The sequence below is a fragment of the Pelophylax lessonae genome, assembly GCF_965119305.1.
Source record: "Pelophylax lessonae genome assembly, chromosome: 3".
Lineage (NCBI taxonomy): Eukaryota > Metazoa > Chordata > Amphibia > Anura > Ranidae > Pelophylax > Pelophylax lessonae.
In genome coordinates this window covers 144,504,275-144,527,843 of record NC_138770.1, presented here as the reverse complement: position 1 = coordinate 144,527,843, position 23,569 = coordinate 144,504,275, and the positions used below count along the sequence as shown (strand labels likewise).

The 23,569-nt window shown below is 45.8% G+C and overlaps 2 protein-coding genes across 3 annotated transcripts in view; both read right to left on the bottom strand.

Moving 5' to 3' along the window:
- Window positions 1-1,073: 1,073 nt before the first annotated feature.
- The window catches only part of LOC309550410 (uncharacterized protein), a 141,354-nt gene continuing 118,858 nt past the window's right edge, over window positions 1,074-23,569 (bottom strand). Inside the window, exons 11-19 of the mRNA XM_082250794.1 lie at window positions 20,255-20,451; window positions 19,982-20,155; window positions 19,721-19,893; window positions 18,826-18,960; window positions 18,324-18,489; window positions 3,657-3,819; window positions 1,986-2,098; window positions 1,399-1,613; window positions 1,074-1,311 (exon numbers count right to left, since the gene is read on the bottom strand). Of these exons, the coding sequence (XP_082106920.1) occupies window positions 1,188-1,311; window positions 1,399-1,613; window positions 1,986-2,098; window positions 3,657-3,819; window positions 18,324-18,489; window positions 18,826-18,960; window positions 19,721-19,893; window positions 19,982-20,155; window positions 20,255-20,451 (1,460 nt within the window). The 3' untranslated portion in view covers window positions 1,074-1,187. The remainder of the gene's footprint in view (window positions 1,312-1,398; window positions 1,614-1,985; window positions 2,099-3,656; window positions 3,820-18,323; window positions 18,490-18,825; window positions 18,961-19,720; window positions 19,894-19,981; window positions 20,156-20,254; window positions 20,452-23,569) is intronic.
- The window catches only part of LOC309549135 (ornithine decarboxylase 1-like), a 131,425-nt gene continuing 108,968 nt past the window's right edge, over window positions 1,113-23,569 (bottom strand). The window contains exon 4 of one of the 2 annotated variants that reach the window (XM_082249173.1): window positions 1,113-1,173. The gene's annotated coding sequence lies outside the window, so the exon portion shown is untranslated. The remainder of the gene's footprint in view (window positions 1,174-23,569) is intronic. The other variant, XM_082249172.1, reaches the window with a different exon arrangement.

Sequence of the window (23,569 nt, the reverse complement as noted above, 5' to 3'; positions counted from 1 at the left end):
AAATAAAAAAACAATGCCCCCCAATGTAGAATCACTATGGCCGCCATACCGCTGAAGCCAAAAAAAGAAAAAAAAATCCTGCGGTCTGCCTTCTCCGCTGTGTGACATTTCTTAAACAGCTAAGGGGCAGGGCTGCCCGGTGACGTCACCTGGTGGCACCGCCCTCTGTGACATTGACAGGCCAGCATGCACCGGTTGATGACCTTTCCTAACCTGCCGGGCTGCATGCTCGGATAAGTACCTGATATGGATTTGGGGGGACCCCACACTGTTGTTTTTTTCCTGAAATGGTTTTGCCGGCAATTCATTTTTATACATTCAGCTGTCAGCGGGGAACCAGCTGATGACTCATCAGTTGTGAAGGATGCGGCGGCCAGGTTCATGGCCTGCTCCTTAGCAACCAGCTATACAGGTGTTAAAGTGAACCCCCTCCCCGCAAAATGCATCAAAAAATGCATCAAAAATGCAACACTTGTGTTTCTGGTGCGGGTCCATTGAAGTCTATTACATGCAATACACAATCTGCTGCGGGAAAAAATTCCCTGACCCTTTCCAGATGTGAACATGTACCATAGGGAACCATGTTGAATGGACTGTAGTATGTTTCTGAAAACTGCAAAACGCGCTAAAAAAAAGCATAGGTGTGAATGTAGGATAAATGATAAATTAGGCTCCATTCACACCAATGTGTTTTTTTCATGCTTTTTGCAGAAACGCAGGACATTATGATTAACATAGATTCCTATGGAACATGTTCACATTAATGCATTTTTGTGCCTCTGCACTTTTTGAAAGGGTTAGGGACTTTTTTAAATGCAAAACACTGCTTTTTTTGTTTTTTTTTTTTGGTTCAATAGACTTCAATGGAGAAGCTGCAGATTGCTGCGATTTGTGTTTTTAAATCTACCCAACAACACATTTGCATAAAAAATGCAAAGCGCAAATCGCAGCAAAATCGCTGTAAAAACCGCAAAAAGCACAGCAAAAAGCACTTACAGAAACACTCAAAAGCAACACGCATAGATGTGAATACAGCCTCCAATCCAGGATGATGTGCGATCTATGACTGGCACCTGTATTGAAAGAAAGTGTGTGAGGTATATGATGGTGAACTGACCTGGAGCAGCGTCAATCGTTTTGTGCTAATAACTATAACTGGGAACATTAAATACACTAGACAATGACAACTACACAATACAAGCAAACGCATTCAGGTCTATTCTATTCTTTGAGGTACAGGAAACATGGACATCATTCAACTCCGGAACCTCAGGAACAATACCATGTTCTTGGATAGTATGTATTAATTGCCTATGAGGAAAGAAAAGACATTTTTCAGATTTATACTCCCGTGCCAGCTTATATCTAATAGTCTCTTTAGAGTGTGACTTTTCTTACCAGTGTGCTTTTGATATGACATAATGCAGAGCTGGCCGCTGAAATCCATTAAATGTAGAAGATCCAACCACAGTGTAGGCACCCATGTTCTCAAACAGTATCCAGTCCCCCATTTGCAGCTCTGGTAGGTCACATTGTTCAATAATGCGATCATCCCCATCACAAGTTGGTCCCCAAATGCTGCTAGAGTAGAGTCTCTCGTCTGGTTTGGATTTCTGCAAAGAAAAATAACTAAGGAAAGGTCCCTGGTCTTATACTGGAATCTGAATATCCAATCTTATTTTCTCTCTTATGTTTAGGTTTACATTTAACTGGACTTCAGCCTAAGTCATGGGTCATAGGCTGACAGAAGCTTAGCATCTGCTGCTTGTTATGAGCGCAAACGCTCATAGGAGACCATGAGGTAAGACAACAGTGTAAGCTCAGACCCCAACTCTCACCCATATTTAAAGCCTGACAGGTTGCTTTTAAATAGAATGTATGGTGGATCTGTACATACATGACCAGGGAAAAAAACTTTCAAAAACAGTAGAATAAAACTTTTAGATATCCCCTTTGAGGAAAAGATCTTCCATGTTTAAGCTTACCTTGTTTCTGACTATGCCCATTTCCATCCTAAACCTTGAGATCAAGCTGAAGGAGCCATGGATGCCATCATTTACATAGTACATGAGTGTTTTTTTGGAAGCATCATCTTTATCTAAAAAGAAAAAAATGAATCTGTTAAGAAGTGCATGGGAGACAGCAAGTAAGATTTAGGCTCCGCTCACATATATGCGAATTAGATGCGTTTTGAATTGCATCTAATTCGCATGACGTGCGAATCAACTCGGCTTTCTATAAAGCCAGTTAACATACATGCGGTTCAACGTCAGTTTGGAATTTGCTGCAAATTTAAAAAGAGTCCTGTGTGTTTTCTAAGCACCGTGGTGCGGTTCAAATGCGAATTCCAGGCTCACTGCCTTCTATGGGATCACACCTGAATTTCACATCTGAGCATGATTTTGATCCAAAAAATAACAGTGCAGAGGTTCTGCCCCCCCCCCCCCCAATCCATACCAGGCCCTTTTGGGTATGGTACAGATTTTAAAGGGAACCCCACACCAAAGTTTAAAAAAAAAGTGTGGGGTCCCCTCCAAAATTCATACCAGACCCTTATCTGAGCATGCAGCCTAGCAGGCCAGGAAAGGGGGGGGGGGTGAGCAAGTGCCCCCCTCCTAAAATATACCAGGCCACATGCTCCCAACATTGGGGGGGGGGGTGCTTTGGGGACCCCAAAGCACCTTGTCCCAAGGTTGATGGGGAAAAGGGCCTCTTCCCCACAACCCAGGCCGGCGGTTGTGGAGGTCTATGGGCAGGGGTGTTATTGGAATCTAGATCTCAGCCCCCCTGTAAATGAGTATGGGGCATAATAAACCCCTACTCATTCACCAAAAAAAGTATAAAAAAGAAATAAAAACACAGAGACAATTTTCTAAAACTTCTTTATAAAAAAACAAAACAAAAACAACTAGGTAGATCTATTATCAATTAGGATCCCCACCTCTACTGCCGATCCAAAAAAAGAAAAAAAAAAAGCTACGCTTACACCAAAGGCTCCTGCCGCCTGCTCTGCTGTCTGACATTTCTTAAATAGCTAAGAGGTGGGGCCACCCAGTGGCATCATCTGGTGACACTGCCCCCTTGTGATTTCCTGGACCCCCCCTGCCCCAAAGTACCCCCCTATGTTGAGGGCATGTGGCTTGGTATGGTTGAGGGGGGGGGGGGTGGTAGGTCGCTCGCTCCCTTTCCTGGCCTGCCAGGCTGCATGCTGGATTAAGGGTCTGGTATTTATTTTGGGGGGGACCTCACGCCATTTAAAAAAAATGGCGTGGGGGGTTTCCCTCAAAATCCATACCAGATGCCATTTTTAATTTTGAGAGTTTTTTTTCACAATTTCTTTATTGTCGGCAATGGTCTTCTTTACATTCAGTTGTCAGCGGGGAACCCTGCTGACAGCTTATGAGTCCTCTGTTGTTAAGGATGCGGTGGCTGGCTTCTCGGCCCACTCGTTAACAACTAGCCAATGTCAAAGACACTGGTGGCCGCCAGCTCCATTTGCATCTGAACTGCATCTAAATCCCATCTGAACTGCTGAACAGCTGCTTTGGAAATTCGCTGTGAAAATTGAGGGGAAATTCACATCGGACATGTGTGAACCTAGCCTTAAAGAATACTCAGGATGATACCAGCAAGTTGTATCCATGTGCAATACATACCATCAGAGCCCATCTCTTCAGTCAGTATGACTTTCTTAGCAACAATATTGACAGCCAGTGTGAATGCTGATGCCACATAGTATCTCCCAGGCTCTGCAATAATTTGCACACCTGAGTTAGCAGGAAAATATTGATCCAAGGCTGGATTTATCACTGTTGTCACCTAAAGAGAATTAAAGAAAATGAGCATTGCTTTTATACATTTAGACGAGACGTAGTTAAAAGCTAGACCTTTTTACCTTAATGCATTCCCTGCATAAGTTAAAAAAATGTCCCAGTAGTTGTATACCCCCCCCCCCCAACCTTCCTATATACTTTCCTATCCTGATCTGGCACTGTGCCTGTCTGCAGCAGCCCTGGTCTCTGTTCTTCTCCTACCAGGACACAACAGGAGCAATTGGTAGGGGATCCCAGAAGAGGAGGTTTAGGGCGCTCTGTGCAATACCGTTGCACAGAGCAGGTAAGTATAACTTGTTTATTATTTTGATCAAAAAAGGATGCAGTCTACTTGATGGCACAAAATAAACTGCTCACTCCAGCTCAGTGGCATAGCATTGGGGGGCAGCCGGTGTGATCACCCTGGAAATTAGTCCCGCACCATCCCGAGTCTGCTTGGTGACCAGGTTTCAGTCCACCTGAAACCTGGACCATGATATCTCCAGTCCAACCATCCTGTCCTAGTGCTAAAGCAAGTGTTGGGTGCTCTGGCACCAGTGAGGATTACAATCCTGTGCTGGTCCAACACAGCAGCACCTTCTCTGCATTCTCCCTGACTCCCTGGCCTCCCCCCCCCCCCCCTGCACAGTGGGAGCAAAATAATTCCACAGAAGAGCTGCTCCACCTCCCAGCTCCGTTCCCAAACTCCGGTTCCCAAACTTCCTGGGACGTAGCTGCTCCCCCCAGTAAGGCAAGCTAATCGGGGTATTCAGGGGCAGGGGGCACTGATATAAGGGAACTCGGCCTAATTGGTTCTGTAAGTAGGATCTATCGGAAGTCCCTGAGGGGTGGGGGGTGCTAATATAAAGGGACTGTGACCTAATTGGTTCTGTAAGGAGGGGGGCATTGATTTAAGGTGACTCTGAGTTACAGCTGCAAGAAAAAGTATGTGAACCCTTTGGAATGATATGGATTTTTGCACAAATTGGTCATAAAATGTGATCTGATCATCATCTAAGTCACAACAATAGACAATCACAGTCTGCTTAAACTAATAACACACAAAGAATGAAATGTTGCCATGTTTTTATTGAACACATCATTTAAACATTCACAGTGCAAGTGGAAAAAGTATGTGAACCCCTAGACTAATGACATCTCCAAGAGCTAATTGGAGTGAGATGTCAGCCAACTGGAGTCCAATCAATGAGATGAGATTGGAGGTGTTGGTTACAGCTGCCCTGTCCTATAAAAAACACATACCAGTTCTGAGTTTGCTTTTCACAAGAAGCATTGCCTGATGTGAATGATGCCTCGCACAAAAGAGCTCTCAGAAGACCTACAATTAAGAATTGTTGACTTGCATAAAGCTGGAAAGGGTTATAAAAGTATCTCCAAAAGCCTTGCTGTTCATCAGTCCACGGTAAGACAAATTTTCTATGAATGGAGAAAGTTCAGAACTGCTGCTACTTTCCCTAGGAGTGGCCGTCCTGTAAAGATGACTGCAAGAGCACAGCACAGACTGCTCAATGAGGTGAAGAAGAATCCTAGAGTGTCAGCTAAAGACTTAAAAAAATCACTGGCAAATGCTAACATCCCTGTTAGTGAATCTACAATACGTAAAACACTGAACAAGAATAGATTTCATAGGAGGATGCCACAGAGGAAGCCACTGCTGTCCAAACAAAACATTGCTGCACGTTTACAGTTTTCACAAGAGCACCTGGATGTTCCACAGCAGTACTGGCAAAATATTCTGTGGACAGATGAAACCAAAGTTGAGTTTTTTGGAAGAAACACACAACACTATCCCTTGTGGCAAAAAAGAGGCACAGCACACCAACATCAAAACCTCATCCCAACTGTGAAGTATGGTGGGGGCATCATGGTTTGGGGCTGCTTTGCTGCGTCAGGGCCTGGACGGATTGCTATCATCGAAGGAAAAATTAATTCCCAAGTTTATCAAGACATTTTGCAGGAGAACTTAAGGCCATCTGTCTACCAGCTGAAGCTCAACAGAAGATGGGTGTTGCAACAGGACAATGACCCAAAGCATAGAAGTAAATCAACAACAGAATGGCTTAAACAGAAGAAAATACACCTTCTGAAATGGCCCAGTCAGAGTGCTGACCTCAACCAGATTGAGATGCTGTGGCATGACCTCAAGAAAGTGATTCATACCAGACATCCTAAGAATATTGCTGAACTGAAACAGTTCTGTAAAGAGGAATGGTCAAGAATTACTCCTGACTGTTGTGCACGTCTGATCTGCAACTACAGGAAACGTTTGGTTGAAGTTATTGCTGCCAAAGGAGGTTCAACCAGTTATTAAATCCAAGGGTTCACATACTTTTTCCACCTGCACTGTGAATGTTTACATGGTGTGTTCAATAAAAACATGGCAATATTTCATTCTTTGTGTGTTATTAGTTTAAGCAGACTGTGATTGTCTATTGTTGTGACTTAGATGATGATCAGATCACATTTTATGACCAATCTGTGCAGAAATCCATATGATTCCAAAGGGTTCACATACTTTTTCTTGCAGCTGTAATTAGGGGTTTCTAAGGTGGGATGCTGGCTGCTAATCTAATGGTTGGTGACCCCCCATTAGATCAGAGCCCCTTTATATTAGCACTCCCCTTTAGAGACCCCCTCTGTTAGATCACAGTCACCTTATATAGGCACCACCCGTCTCCCCCTTAGAGAGCCCCCATTAGATCTGAGTGCCCTTACATCAGCACCCCCAACCCCCCTTAGAAACCCCCATAAGGGGGGGGGCTGATATAAAGACACTCTGATTTAATGGGGGTCTCTATGGGGACCCACTGTATTATGAAATGGGTAAGTGATTTAGTGTTGCCACGTGTCTGAGATTCACCCAGACAGCCCAGATTTTGAGTAATGTGTCCAGGTTTTAGTCTGACTTTCTTCTTACTATATGGCAGGCATCACTAAATGGTGGGCCGCGGTCCAATTGCAGGCAGCGTCACTGTTCCATTCGGACCGCTATTTAGGAGCCTTTTCTACCCACTTCTGTCGCTCTGTAATCCTCACAGAGATGACAACACGAGGCAGGGCAGTTCTAGATGAAGGGCAGGAACTGCTTGAGGTTAACAACCAGGTGATTGGCTGCTAGTATGAAGGGCAGTCCTAACAACCATTCTCTATCTTGCAACTCCTACCCTCCATCCAGACATGCTGAGTAGAGATGTATAGAACTGTTCGCCGGCGAACAGTTCCCGGCGAACTTAGCATGTTCGCGTTCGCCGCTGCCGGCGAACATATGCGATGTTCGGTCCGCCCCCCATAAGACATCATTGAGGCAAACTTTGACCCTGAACTTTACAGTCAGCAGGCACATTTCCAGCCAATCAGCATACCTCCCTCCCACACCCTCCCACCTCCTATAAATAAGCCAGGGCAGCATCCATCTTAGATCATTCTGAAGCAGTGTGTGTAGTGAGAGTAGGGAGAGAGCTGCTGCTGCTGCTGCTGCTGTTAAGCTAGGGACAGTTAGTCAGTGTTCCTGGTCTTGCAGTGTTCTTGGTCCACTACTGCTGTAAGGACAGCACCCCAAAAAGCCCTTCTAAGGGCTGGTATTTGTGTAATTTTTATATATATATATATATATATATATATATATATATATATATATATCTAGTGTCCCCAAAAGCCCTTTTAAGGGCTGGTAATTGAGGTTTTTTTTTTTATTTATATATATACATATATATATATATATATATAGCGTCCCCAAAAGCCCTTTTAAGGGCTGGTAAGGTAATAGAGTTTTTTCTATATATATATTGTACACTGTGACTGCAGTTGCCTGCCCGCTGTGTGTGAGAGGCCACAGACCTACCACAGACTGTACTGTGTGCACACCACACTCATTTCAGGTGGCACAGGCACAGTACCTTTCATTTTAAAAAATATTTTTTTTTTCCTCTGTCATAATTGCAGTGAGTGCTGTGTCAGGTCCACAGAGTGTACTGTACCCACTGCAGTGCACTGCCCACCACTGATATATATACGGTGGCACAGCATCTTGTTGCAGTAAATTGAAAAAAAAAAATATTTTTTATTATTGCAGTTGCCTGGGCTGCCAGTGACTGTCAGGTCCACAGAGTGTACTTTGCCCACTGCAGTGCCACTGTGTGCCCACCCACCACTGATATATAAGGTGGCACAGCAGCTTGCAAAGTAAAAAAAAAATATATATTTTTTTTAAATTGCAGTTGCCTGGGTGCCAGTGACTGCTGTCAGGTCCACAGAGAGTGTACTGTGCCACTGCCCACCCACCACTGATATATAAGGTGGCACAGCAGCTTGCAAAGTAAAAAAAGAAAAAGCCAGCCGCAGAGAAGCCATATTCCTGAAAATATAAGAAAAATGCTGTTTTTTAGGGGTTCTGGACATGCTACAGAGCTGAAACTTGACAGGTACACTTTTTAGACCCCCCAGACACTAAATACAAAAAATGACATGCCTGCCTTAAAAAATGCCCGCTAAATGCCTGCAAGAGAAAAAGCCAGCCGCAGAGAAGCCGTATTCCTGAAAATATAAGAAAAATGCTGTTTTTTAGGGGTTCTGGACATGCTACAGAGCTGAAACTTGACAGGTACACTTTTTAGACCCTCCAGACACTAAATACAAAAAATGACATGCCTGCCTAAAAAAATGCCTGCTAAATGCCTGCAAGAGCAAAAGCCAGCCGCAGAGAAGCCGTATTCCTGAAAATATAAGAAAAATGCTGTTTTTTAGGGGTTCTGGACATGCTACAGAGCTGAAACTTGACAGGTACACTTTTTAGACCCTCCAGACACTAAATACAAAAAATGACATGCCTGCCTAAAAAAATGCCCGCTAAATGCCTGCAAGAGAAAAAGCCAGCCGCAGAGAAGCCATATTCCTGAAAATATAAGAAAAATGCTGTTTTTTAGGGGTTCTGGACATGCTACAGAGCTGAAACTTGACAGGTACACTTTTTAGACCCTCCAGACACTAAATACAAAAAATGACATGCCTGCCTAAAAAAATGCCCGCTAAATGCCTGCAAGAGGAAAAGCCAGCCGCAGAGAAGCCATATTCCTGAAAATATAAGAAAAATGCTGTTTTTTAGGGGTTCTGGACATGCTACAGAGCTGAAACTTGACAGGTACACTTTTTAGACCCTCCAGACACTAAATACAAAAAATGACATGCCTGCCTAAAAAAATGCCCGCTAAATGCCTGCAAGAGAAAAAGCCAGCCGCAGAGAAGCCGTATTCCTGAAAATATAAGAAAAATGCTGTTTTTTAGGGGTTCTGGACATGCTACAGAGCTGAAACTTGACAGGTACACTTTTTAGACCCCCCAGACACTAAATACAAAAAATGACATGCCTGCCTAAAAAAATGCCCGCTAAATGCCTGCAAGAGAAAAAGCCAGCCGCAGAGAAGCCGTATTCCTGAAAATATAAGAAAAATGCTGTTTTTTAGGGGTTCTGGACATGCTACAGAGCTGAAACTTGACAGGTACACTTTTTAGACCCCCCAGATGCTAAATCCAAAGAAATTTTTTATTTTTATTTTTTTTTAATTTTTCCAATAATTGGCTCTCTATCAAAAAATTATAATTTTTAAGAACTTTTTTTTGCGTGATCCCTCTCCGGCATGCCACAGTCCAGGTGTTAGTCCCCTTGAAACAACTTTTCCATCACTATTGTGGCCAGAAAGAGTCCCTGTGTGTTTTAAAATTCGCCTGCCTATTGAAGTCTATGGCGGTTCGCCCGGTTCGCCGGTTCGCGAACATTTGCCGATGTTCGCGTTCGCCGTTCGCGAACGGCGAATTTTAGGTTCGCGACATCACTAATGCTGAGCCCATCTCTGTGTAAGGTAAGACAGTGATGGGGTGACACTAGTTAAAAGGGGTGAGGACACTAGTTTCAAAGGCTGAAAAGGAGCTGAGGTGTGTGTGTGTGTCATGCTCTCATTTGCTGGATGATCTTTTATCGAATTACTACTTCCCTGCTTAGAGGTGATGTGTAAAATGTGTGTGTGTGTGTGTGGGGTGGGGGTCGGGTGATTTGCGAAATTTAATATGGGGGCTCTGAGGATATTAACGTGGGGAGGGGGGGCTGAGGACATTAAATTTGGAGGAACCTGAGGACTGTAATATAGGGGCAAATGACATTTAAGTGGGGGGGGGGGGTGAGGACATTGAAGTGGGGCAGCTGAGGAATGTGATGTGGTGCCCTGAGGACATGAAAGTGGGGGGGGGGGGGCTGAGGACTTTGATGTAGGGAGGGATGAGGACTGTGATATGGCAGTGGGGGGGGCTAAGGACATTTAAGTGGTGGGGCTGAGGACTGTGATGTGGGGAGGGCTGAGGACATTAAAGAGGGGGCCCAGAGGACTGTAATGTGGGGGGAGGCTGAGGACATTAAAGTGGGGAGGAGGCTGAGGACTGTAGTGTGGGGGGTTGAAGACATTAAAGTGGGGGGAATAAAGACTGTAATGGGGGACAGAGGGCATTAAAGTGGGGGACTGAGAACTGTAATGTAGGGGCTGAGAACATTAAAGTGAGGGGCTGAGGACTGTAATGTAAGGGGGGCTGAGGACATTAAATTTGGGGGACTGTAATATGGGGGGGGGGTGATGACTGTAATATGGGGAGCCGGGGAAATTAAAGTTGAGAGGCTGAGGACTGTTATGTGGAAGGGTGGGGGGGCTTAGGACATTCAAGTTGGGGGATTGAAGGGAGTGATGTGGGGGGGGGGGCTAAGAAATGTAATGTCAGGGATTATGTAAATAGGGGCAGAGGACAGTACTGTCGGGGGAGGGGGAGTTGATGTCAAGGAAGTGTGAGAACACTACTGGGAAAGCGGATAAGGGGGTATGCTGTAAAGAGGGAACTGAGGACATTCATCAAGAGGGGAAGGGGGAGGGGACTGCGATGTGCAGTGGGGACTAAGGATGCTGATGTAAGAATGGGTTCAGATCTGTGTATATGCATTAGATGCAGATGTAGGTCAGCCCATTTTAATGGGCTGCACTGCCCGCATGAAAAACGGAGAAAGAAGTCCTTGACCTTTTTTTTCCAAAATTGCGCTGCACCAAGCCTCATGGTGCAGCAGCAACATGCTGTTTGGCACACACGAAAATGCGCCAGGGGTACCAACATGATATTTGGACCTCTGCTGGAAGAAAATTTTACTGAATGGACCACACCTGAACTTTAACCGCTGGCAACAAAAGTGAGCACAACCCTAAGTTAAAATATCCAAATTGGGCCCAGGGTGTCAATATTTTGTGTGGCCACCATTATTTCCCAGCCCTGCCTTAACCCTCTTGCGCATGGAGTTCACCAGAGCTTCACGGGTTGCCACTGGAGTCCTCTTCCACTCCTCAATGACGACATCACGGAGTTCTTGCGCTCCTCCACCTTCCGTTTGAGGATGCCCCACAGATGCTCAATAGGGGTTTGGTCTGGAGACATGCTTGGCCAGTCCATTACCTTTACCCCCAGCTACTTTAGCAAGGCAGTGGTCATCTTGGAGGTGTGTTTGGGTCGTTATCATGTTGGAATACTGCCCTGCGGCCCAGTCTCTGAAGGGAGGGGATCATGCTCTGCTTAAGTATGTCACAGTACATGTTGGCATTCATGGTTCTCTCAATGAACTGTAGCTCCCCAGTGTCGGCAGCACAAAAATGTGAGGGGTGTACTCACTTTTGTGAGATACTGTATATATATATATATATATATATATATATATATATATATATATACATACACACACCAGCACTTTTCAAGGAAAAGTCAGTCTGATCTAGCACATTGCTGCTGCTGCCCAACCCCTGGCATGCTGGGACTTATAGTGTCCCAGCAGCTCACAGACACATGAGGTGGTCATGCAGAAGTGGAAGAGGCTGTGCCTGTGTGCTAGTAAGCAGGTAATGAGCAGGGACAGTTAGCAGAGTTTGTGGGGATTCTCAGACTATAATGTCCTTACTCCAAAAAAAGCAGTCAGTGCAGTTGCCTTCAGAAACAAAAATCGATCTAACATCTTTTAAAACTGCTAGAGGGAGCACTGTTTCTCTCCCTTCCTTTGTGCATTGAGGGCACTGGACATCCCCCAGTAAGGTAACCCACTAACAACATGTCAGGTACATATACACAACGTTCGACCTGCGCCAGTGAAAGAGTCAAGTACATTCGATCTTATGAAAAAAGTTTCAACTGTGGCTGTAGTTTTCTTTTTAGGAGGTATGCAGGATAGTTCAATCCCTGGGGTTAGTGGAGATGGATGGTGGAAGTGGCTGCAGGCTTCATACAGAGCTAGAGGGACTCTGCAACAGACAAAAAGGGGTAGGAGAAGAAAAGCAGCGCCACCTCAGTGTAGATTAAAAGGTTATTTATTACATAAAAACAACGTAGTAACTCAACGATGCATCGCCTGAGGAAGGAGCACGCATGCTCCGAACGCGAGCACCCCCCTGCCACTATTGGATGTAAGCCTGGATACTGAACGCTGCCAGAACCACAGGAAGTGTCGGACTCCACCGGCACAGCCAGGACCACGGCCGCCACAGTGTACTTCCCGAACATCCCTGCAGTGTTGCAGAAGAACTATTACCATTTGCTGATCAACGATTTCCTCTGTGTGAGTTACTACGTTGTTTTTATGTAATAAATAACCTTTTAATCTACACTGAGGTGGCGCTGCTTTTCTTCTCCTACCACTAACAACATGTGCTTAGCCCAACTTACCTTCTCCTGGTAGGCTAAAGCCCCTCCCACACTTCAGGGTGTGTTTACTCCTACCTCTCCTGCCCACTCCAGCTGCCAGGACCTTCTGTTGTAAAGTCATATAAGGTGTGCTGGGGCGGATACAGTGCCTTTCTGTCAGGAAAGGGCTCACCTGCTGGTGGCTCTGTGGCTTCCAGATCCATAGGCTGTAGTTCCACCATCCACCAGTGGGTGTCTCCCAGCAGCCAGAAGCTTATATCATTAGTCATCACCTGATGCTCGTTGCAGGAAGTATATTTACATTGTGTCTGTCCTGCTATGGTTGTATTGGTGTTTAGGTCTCCATGTGCCCCCTGTCCTGTGATCCTGTTTCCTGTTCCTGGACCCGGTCCCCTGCCCTGCAGCCTGATTCCTTCCCACCTGTTCTCTCTGTCTCCTGTTACCCTTTCCCTGTCCTGTCTTGCTCCCAGCTCCCTTTGCTTAATCTCCTGTGTATGACCCTTGCTCTGTTACAATTACAGCTTTCATTCCAGACAATCTGATCCAGTCGGCTTCCACCCCAGACAATCTGCTCCAGTTGGCTTCCACGCCATATGATCTACTCCAGTCGGCTTCCACAATGCCAGTCATTGCGATCCAGCCTTACACTACCTCAAGCTTGGGCTAGTGCACTCCTGATGTTTCCTCAGTCCTGCCTTCTGCCCAGCCTGATGTGCCTCTGCCTGCTGATCAGCATAATGTGCCACTGCCTGCTGCCCAGCCTGACATGCCTCTGCCCGCTGCCTACTGCCCAGCCTGATGTGCCTCTGCCTGCTGCTCAGCCTGATGTGCCTCTGCCCGCTACCCAGTCTGATGTGCCTCTGCCTGCTGCCCAGTCTGATGTACCTCTGCCTGCTGCCCAGCCTGTTGTGCCACTGCCTGCTGCCCAGTCTGATGGTCCAGTGCCTGCTATCCAGCCTGATGGTCCGGTGCCTGCTTCCCAGCCTGATGGGTCAGTGCCTGTTGCCCAGCCTGGTTGTCTGGTGCCTGCTGCTCAGCCTCATGATCTGTTGCCTGCTGCCCAGCCTGATGATCTGGTGCCTGCTGCCCAGCCTAATGATCCAGTGCCTGATGATCCAGTGCCTGCTGCCCATCCTGATGATCCAATCCCTGCTGCCCAGCCTGATGATCCAATCCCTGCTGCTCAGCCTGATGATCCGGTGCCTGCTGCCCAGCCTGATGATCCGGTGCCTGCTGCCCAGCCTGATGATTTGATCCCTGCTGCCCAGCCTAATGATCCGGTCCATGATGCCCAGCCTGATGATCCAGTGCCTGCTGCCCAGCCTAATGATCCAATGTTTGATGATCCGGTGTCTGCTGCCCAGCCTGATGATCCAGTGCCTGATGATCCCGAGGCCAATCCTTAGAGGGGGGTACTGTCAGGAAAGGTCCATGATGCCCAGCCTGATGATCCAGTGCCTGCTTCCCAGCCTAATGATCCAATGTTTGATGATCCGGTGCCTGCTGCCCAGCCTGATGATCCAGTGCCTGATGATCCTGAGGCCGCTCCTTAGAGGGGGGTACTGTCAGGACAGGGCTCACCTGCTGGTGGCACTGTGGCTCCCAGATCCATAGGCTGCAGTTCCAGCATCCACCAGCGGGGGTCTTCCAGCAGCCAGAAGCTTATATCACTGGTCATCCCCTGATGCTAATTGCAAGAAGTATATTTAAGTCCTGCCTGTCCCACTTTGTTTGCCTTGGTGTTTTGGTCTCCATGTGCCCCTGTCCTACGATCCTGTGATCCTGTTCCTGGACCCGGACCCTTGCTCTGCAGCCTGATCCCTTCCCCCCTGTTCTCTCTGTCTCTTGTTACCCTTTCCCTGTCCTGTCTTGCTCCCAGCTCCCTCTGCTTGATCTCCTATGTATGACCCTGACTTGCTGTATATACTTAGTTTAGACAGTTGTTCATCGTGTGTCACTATTTGTTTGGTTATCTGGTTTCTTTTACACATTTTGTTGGAGGTGCGTTTACATCCATATTATTCACTTATCTTTTAAATAAATTATATTATTTCACACTGTACTTGTGCCAGGTATTTTCTGTGGCAGTCCACATGTTTCTGGTCACACCTGTTACTGACACTTTTCCATTGGCTGAGGAGATAGCAGAGAGGAGGAGAAACTCTAGCCTTGGGATTTTTAGAGACCCTGTGTCAGGGAAGAACTTGATAAAGAATGGCAAAGTTTCCAATTTCCAAAATGGCCGCGCAGGACTGTCAGGAAATGACATATATGCTAATTTGAAAACAGCCATGTGGGACGTCCTAATTAGGGCCAATTATCAACACCCACTTCCTATATAAACTCAGCACTGGCTGCCATTCATTGCTGGATTATCTTCAGCTAGTACCTGTTTGCCTTGTGCCTTGAAACTCCTGCTTGATTGACTACCTGTTACCGACCCGGCTATCCTTGACCTGCTCTGGCTTTCTCCTGCTCTGAACCCGGTTTGCCTTACGGACTTCTCCCTGCCTGCTCCTGATTGACTACCCGTGTTTGACCCTCGGCCTGGCTTCTGACCTTGATTTGCACTAACCTGCCTGCACTTCCAGTGATCCAAGTGACTGTCTTTCCTACTGCGGATCCGAGTCCTGACACAGCTACACCTGCAGGCAACCCGTGCACCTTTGGGCACAGCACCCTCTGTCACCATCTCCAGGGGTGCTCTGCACTCAGCCGCAAGGGGAGCCCTCTCGTCACCTCAGCCTCCAACCAGGTTCGTGACAGCATAATCCAGCCACTATGTCTGAGGCTGAAAGAGGTGCTTCCCCGCTAGAGGCTCTGTGCCAGCAGGTCGCCGGCCTTACCCAAGCAGTGAAGAATCTGCAAGACGGATACTTTCAATTAGAGGGTCGCCTACAGAACCTTGCAGTATCCGCTACACAAAGCGTCCAGAATCCACCTGCTGCACCCTCTGCTTCAGCTGCTTCAGCCCAAGAACACCCCGCATTGGCCTCCTCGGTGGTCATGCCAGTTCCAGAACCCAGAGTTCCAGTCCCCGAACGCTTCTCGGGGGGTCGACGGAAGTTTAGGGCATTCCAGAACGCCTGCCAGTTATATTTTGCCCTCCAGCCCAGGACTTTCTCCCTGGAGTCCGTGAAGGTGGGGTTTATCATATCTCTACTCTCAGAAGACCCCCAGTTTTGGGCTCACCATTTATTAGAGCAGAAAAGCCTGGTGCTCAACTCAGTCTCCACGTTCCTGGATGCCATGGCACAATTATATGATGACCCTCAACATGTGACGACTGCAGAAACTGCCCTTCATAGCCTCCAACAGGGGCGACGCCCAGTGGAGGACTACTACTACTGTGGACTTCCGCAAGTGGTCGGCAGATACCGGCTGGAATGAGGCAGCCCTCAAATACCAGTATAGGCTTGGTCTATCTGAAGTCCTTAAGGACGAATTAGCCAGAGTTGATGCCCCGGCCACCCTGGAGGATCTTATTAAGCTGGCCATTCAGCTAGATCGCCGCCTGCGGGAGCGAAGGTCTGAAAAGACTGGTACATACCGGCCTTCCTGGATGCTCCCCAGGGTTCCACCCTCACCCGCACCTGTGCTTAAATCTCCACCTGCTCCTGCTGCTGAAGGAGAACCGATGCAGATTGGACTAGTACGGGGTACCCTATCCTCTGCTGAGAAATTACGGCGACGACAGGCCAATCTCTGCCTCTACTGCGGAGGTTCTGGACATTTCCTAAGCAACTGTCCCGTAAGACCTAGTAAGTGCCTTCCTCCATGTCCTGTCTACTTCCAAGTCTCTGGATCCCCTCCTGCTCACCTTGTCTTACCCATCTCATTGCAGGTGGCGGAAGGGGAGATCCCGCTCCAGGCAATCCTTGACTCCGGAGCATGCAGCTGCTTCATGGACATCACCTTGGCAAAGAGATTACAAATATCGCTTAGGAATAAGAAGCAGAGACTTGAAGTCCATCTAGCTGATGGGACTATTCCCAGATCCGGACCCGTGACACAGGAGACTATCCCCATCCTAACCTGGACAAACTCTGGTCATAAGGAATTTCTCTGCTTTGACGTTTTGTGTTCCCCATATGTTCCCTATTATTCTCGGAATTCCTTGGCTCCGGGCGCACAATCCTCAAATTGATTGGCCATCGGGGAAAATCTCCTTCAACTCCGAATACTGCCAGCAGCACTGCTTTGTCCCCGAAATCAGCAAGCCTCCAGTTTGTCTGTCTGTTCAACCCATCACCAGTACTAGCCAAGTAGTACCGCCAGCCTATCATTCCTACCTGGATGTTTTTGACAAGAAAAAGGCTCATGCCTTACCACCTCATCGGCCTTATGATTGCCCTATTGAGCTACTTCCAGGTGCGGAGATTCCGTTTGGGCGAATCTTCCCTCTCTCTGAAGTTGAATTGAAGGCTCTACGCCTTTATATCAATGAAAATCTCGAGAAAGGATTCATTCGCCCCTCCTCCTCTCCGGCTGGCGCCGGCATCTTCTTCGTCCAGAAAAAAGACCACTCACTGAGACCTTGTGTGGATTATCGGGAACTTAATAAAATTACAATTAAAAATCGTTACCCACTCCCTCTTGTCCCTGAACTCTTCCAAAGATTCCGTTCTGCCCGAATCTTTACCAAGCTAGATTTACGCGGTGCTTACAACTTGGTCCGCATTTGCGAGGGAGACGAGCGGAAGACAGCTTTCAGGACCCGCTTCGGGCACTTTGAATATCTAGTCATGCCCTTTGGACTATGTAATGCTCCAGCCACCTTCCAACACTTAGTAAATGACATTTTTCGAGAGTTCCTAGATCACTTTGTAATAGTGTATCTAGATGATATTCTCATGTTCTCTGCCTCCCTGGATCTTCATCGGGTGCATGTAAAAAAGGTCTTGGCCACATTAAGACTACATGGACTGTATGCAAAGGCAGAGAAGTGCGAGTTTGAAAAACTGTCCATTCAGTTTCTGGGACTGATCATCTCCACAGAAGGGATCTCCATGGACCCACAGAAGGTGGCTGCTATTATCAATTGGCCAGCTCCTACTGACAAGAAAGGCATCCAGAGGTTTGTCGGGTTTGCTAACTTTTACAGACGCTTTATCAAGAACTTTTCTACAATCATTTCTCCCATTACCCAGTTAACCCGCCAGCAGGTCCGGTTCCAATGGTCTCAGGAAGCTCAGTTAGCCTTTGATCAGCTTAAGATCCTTTTTACATCTGCTCCAGTACTGCAACACCCAGATCCAGCTTTGCCCTTTGTTCTTGAGGTAGATACCTCTGAAGTTGCCACAGGAGCCATTCTGTCTCAACGCCAGGGGCCCAAGGCCCTGCTTCACCCCGTCGCTTTCTTCTCCAGGAAGATGACTCCACCAGAGAAGAATTATGATGTGGGTGACCGGGAGCTACTAGCCATCAAGTCGGCACTGGAGGAATGGCGATACTTACTGGAAGGCGCTACACACCCCATTATGATCTTTACAGATCACAAGAACCTAGAGTACCTCAGGACCGCCAAGCGACTCAGACCACGGCAAGCCCGATGGGCCTTATTCTTCTCCAGGTTCAACTTCCACCTTACATATCGCCCAGGATCCAAAAATGGGAAAGCTGACGCTCTTTCCCGCATGTTCCCAGAGACCCCGGTGATTAGGGTGTGTCCAGGCACACCCCCTGCGCATGTCTATGCCTGTAAACTGTTAGAAGTTTCTAAGTTCTAAACATATATTTAGCTATTTAGCTGTTAATAATAATAATGAAGATTATTGTTACCTCTTCAAAGTTCAGTTTGAAATTCTTTGATCCGGGTAAGCCGCCACCAATGTCAAGAAAGTGCATGTTGAAGCCAAGTTCAGCTCCCATATCAAAGACACAGCGAGCATCAGATATAGCTTGTACAAATGGTTTCTGGTCTGTGAACTCACTGCCAACATGGAAGCTAAATAGAGATATCATAAGACATTGAACTCATAATACTCCAGACCCATCTGAACAACATCTTAAACAATGATTAGTCAAAACTGCCTAATTTTTTTGTAAAAAGTCTATTAGCTATGCAGTAAAATGATTGTGTTGATCCAGAGTACATGTATGTAACTACGAACCATCACTCTAGAGTTTAAAACTATTACACCATGGACAGATACATACAGTATTCCTTCTCCATAAAATGTCCTCAAGTATTATTCAGACCTTACCATTTTATATTGACAGCTTTTTAAGTTTTTATCTGTGTGTAGTTTAAATAAAGAGGTATTTTGGAAAATATCCATACCTTACACCAATAATATCAATGTTTAGTTCTTTAGCACGTTCGAGAAGCAACCTGCTTGTTTTAAGAGTGGCACCAAACTTCACACTTTGCTTAGGTACAGCCTTGGAATCATCTGTGGCTATACGCAGCACAAGTCTGAAAAAAAAACAAAGGCAGAGAACTTGGGTTCTTCCATTATATGACATAAAAGATCAGAAAAACTGTTAGACTTCCTACCCTTAGGATTTTGATTTGAATAAAGCAAAATTGACTGATTTTGGTACAACATAAATTCTTCAGGTATTTAGTAGTATTTCTCCAGCTATTTGGGGGTATTTACCCCAGGTATTTACCTCAGATATCCTCTCACTTCCTGATGGGCTTCAGGACAGGAGTTAAAGTGTAAGTTCACTTTTTCACCAAAAAAAAAAAGGTGAATATCCTACACCCTCCACACCCCCTCATTCCCTCTTCACACACCTTTGTGAGTGATTGGCTGTCAGTGCCCACACAGCTGGTGTAGCGGTCCGAGGATTTGAAATCCCCCCTCTTCTTCCCCTTCTTTCTGTAGGGCTTTTTTGACAGACCAGAGTGACTCCAATTGGGTAAAGCATTAACCTGCCGGCATTGGCCAATCTAAGCATTATGATCGATCCTGGAATCCCTAGGGGGAGAAAGAGTGGGGGATTTCATACCCCTAAACAACTACTCCGACTAGGTGGGCGATAAGGGCGCTGGGGGGGGGGTAAGATGTTAGTTCATATTTTCATATGCTAAGTATTGGCAGGGGTTCTATATTTTTCATATGCTAAAGACAAATTTTTGAACAGATTAAGCTGCCATTTATTTGTTCTACATCATACAGGTATATGCAGAATGTTTTTTTTTTTAAGCATTTATATAATTTATTTCTTACTTGGCATTGGGGTGATTCTTGGCCACTTTCATTAGTTCCCCCTCACTATCAAATGTCATCTTCTCAACACCACAGCTTGCTGCATATTTTATCTCTGAAATTTGTTTATATGGGTTTGCATAAATGATTCTCTCTGGTTTCACACCAATGCTCTGGACAAGCTGAATTTCAGCCTGAGGAGAAATAGAAACATTATAATACATATGGCATTTATAAAAAGAATAGATAGATTTTTCTCTTGGCTCCTGTTCTTTTACACACCTTACTGGCACAATCAAATCCTGCCCCCAAAGTGGAAAGAGTCTTCACAATGGCTTTGCCATTGTTACATTTAACAGCATAAAATGGAGTTACGCGTGGAAGTGCTTTAAGCCACCGGATATGTTTCTTTAAAATGTCACCAAGATCAGCTACATAAAAGGCATCCTTCTCATCCTGGAAAAATAAAAGTGATTTACTAAGATTAGATATTTCAACAGCCATTACATCTGCAAACAAGCTTCTACAGTATATGACATTGCTTGAGATACTTACAGACAAGGAAACTTCATTTATTTTCTGCTCCAGGATGTCCCGGGCAGTGAATCCTTCCTCAAGGAAGCTAATGTCAAAGTCTTCATTGCTAAAGCTGCTCATTCTTTTGGATTTACAAGCCCAATCAATGAAGAATGCAACAAACTGTAAGAGTGAAGAGAGCCAAATAAGTGATTGGGTTAATTGCAAAAATGGGCCTCAACTTTGCCCCAAAGGTGGTTGTACAATAAAATAGAAGCCCTGTAGATAGCATAAGACATACTTCTAACAAAGGATCTGTTCTTTGGTGCGGTGCTGTTGGTGTTCTGCATGATAAAGCCAACAAAATGGAATGCATTCCATCAATATAGTAAGAACCAGTTTGTCATGCAGCAAAAACCAAATATATTTCAACCATCCAACAATATATCCCATATCACAAATCCTAGGAGGCAAACACTTCTTAGTATCTCCCCTTTCTGGTTCTGACTTTTACATGTGTCTGGCCTCCAGTTCTTTAAACCAGTTACTCCCATTCATCATCATGAGTGATCTACGATTGGTCCAAAATGCACAATCCTATCTTTTTCACACAAGTGATTGGATGTAACTGAAACTTCTCTGATGCTCTAACAGAGCCATGCCATAGGTTTACAGAGCAATGCTGTTTGTCAGGATACCAAGTGCTGGTGTCCTGTAAATGAAGATAGGCTGAACAACCCCCCTCCCCCCCCTCCTGGTTCGGTTCGCGCCAAAACTTTCCAACATGACAAAAGTTCAGAGCCCAACAACAAACCCCATTAAAATATATAGGACCTAAACTGGAAAAATCAAAAGTGCCCATTTTAAAGGCTTACGTGCAAGTTATTGGGCATACAAAGGGTATAGGGGTCCGGGTACTGCCCTTGGGGACATGTATCAATGCAAAAGAAAGTTTTTTAAAAAGTGCATTTTGAAAGGAGAATTGATTTAATGATGCTTAAAGTGAAATAATAAAAATTAAAAAAAAAAACTTTAAATATAGTGCCCGGGGAGTCCCCTTAGTCTGCCTGTAAACTTGCGCATCTGTACCGTGTATAGAACCTGCTGCAGCAAAAATTACATTTATAAAGAAAAAAAAAAAAATCTCCCTGCAAGCTTTTATTATTTTATAAACAACAGCTTGGGTAGCCAGTCTGTATGATGAGGCCACAATTTAGTGCACTTGGAACAAGATAAGAGATTTTTTGGATAAATTCTGGTGTCTGTTTCACAGACTTTGGATAGAAGTAACAGGTGCTGAAAAAAAGGGTTTGGGTGTTGGAGGTGCCTTCACACTGTAAACCTTTAGAGGAACTCTTGATGAAAGCAAGCATCAGCGTTGCTGTAAAAATTTTAAATTATATGCACCTGTCCAACAGGTGTGGAAAAATTGGTCCTTGGGTAATAATTGTGCCCATGAAACCTATAGCAAATATTTCTTCCAGATAAAATCAACACCCACAAAGCTAGGCAACCTAGACAGTCTTGCAAAGATTCCATGCCCTAAAAACACCTAATCGGCGACATCAGCATCAGGGGCTTGATAGCTGCTCTAATCCAGGAATTATTTATTTGCTAAATGTCAGCCGATCAATGGAGCCTGTGGACAGACGTGCTCTTTTATCTGTCACAAAACCCTTGGCAGCACTGAATGCCCGTTAGGAAAGCATGCTGAAAGCAGGGTAGCCCAGCAGCTCAGTTGCATACTGGGCAAGCTCTGGCCAGTGGTCTATTCTCATGATCCAGTAACCCAGTGGATAGCTCTCCATGTCTGTTTTTGCTCCCCTAGATAATATCCCACCATATGATGCAGATGCTGCAGATGGGATGTGGAAGCTGACAGCCCTGGACACGGAGGACTTAAAAAATATTGAAATGTATCACTGAGTCGGCCCTCTTTTCCACCGCTCCTCATTTGACCAACAGAAACCTCACAACTAGCTTTTCCATGAGACTGTAACCTACTAGAGTCTGGAAAGGCATTACATAAACTCCTCTTTAAGGTGTCCTGAAGATATTCCACTTGTAACGGTTGTCAAGGAGGGTTGGCAACCAATATAGATCCTTCTCCTTGATGTCACGAATTCTTGGGTCCTTTCACAGGCTTTGAGGAATAAGGGAGCCCATGTACTGCAAGTTTGCGGAGGCATAAGAAGCAGAATCCTCATGGTCACTGAGGATTACAGTATCTGAAACTGCCTCCTCTCACCCATGTACTACTTCCAAGGGTTCTGGGGAAAGAAAACCATCTCTTAATGCTTGACATATTTCTTCTTCTGCTTTAATGCCTCCAAAACTGCCAATAACCTCCTTCCTCGTCTTTTGTGTGTTCTGTGGCATCGCAAGAATGGTGTCTGCATAAAGCAGGCCTTGAGAGAAAAGGAAGTTCTCCTCTTCCTCCCGCTGCTCTGCCATGAGTGCCCTGTCTATAATGCCATGCAGAGTCTGCTCCTATAGGAACACAACAGGGATTGTGTCACTGATACATGCATTGCCACAGCTCACCATTCTTGTTGTCTCCTCAAATGGTGACAGTATAGTGCATGCATCCTTTTTCAGCAGCCATTGGCATGAGGAAAAAAAGCCGAGCCGCTCTAAGCTTGTCGTTGTGTCATACTCACACAGGTTTTCAATGATGGCCCTTTGCTGCATGTGCAGCTGCTGCAGAACTGCCAAAGTTGAGTTCCACTGGGTAGGCATGTCACAAATCAGGTGGTTTACCAACAGGTGGAATTCCCCCTGACTTTAAGTCAACTGAACACTGGCTGTGTATGACCGCCTAAAATGACTACAGACTCTTCTGACCTACTTCAGAAGATTTTGCAACCTTTAGTATCTGTTAAAGAAACACTGCACCACCAAATTGAGGACATGTCCTAGGCATGGCAGGTGTCAAGTTTCCCTGTCGAAGGGCGGACAGGAGGTTAGTGCCATTATTGCACACCACCATTCCTAGCTCAATCTGGTGTGGCATGAACCACCTCTGGGCCTGCCCCTGCAGAGCTGAAAGAATCCCTGCTCCAGTGTAGCTCCTGTCCCCTAGAAAGACCAGCTGAAGCACTGCATAGGATCTTTTAGCCTGACTTGTTGAATAGCCCCTTTAACACTTAGGTACTTGTGGTTCATAGGAAAATGCAGCAGAGGAGGGCATGGAGAAGGAGGAGGAGGGGGTAGAGCTGACAAATCTTTCATCATCACCACCAGCTGTATGGAGACGTGGCGGCAAAACAAGCTCCAGCACTGAGCCCTAAACTAGTTGCAAGCAGGGTTACCCAGTGTGCTGTGAACAAAATATATCGTCCCTGACCAAGCTTG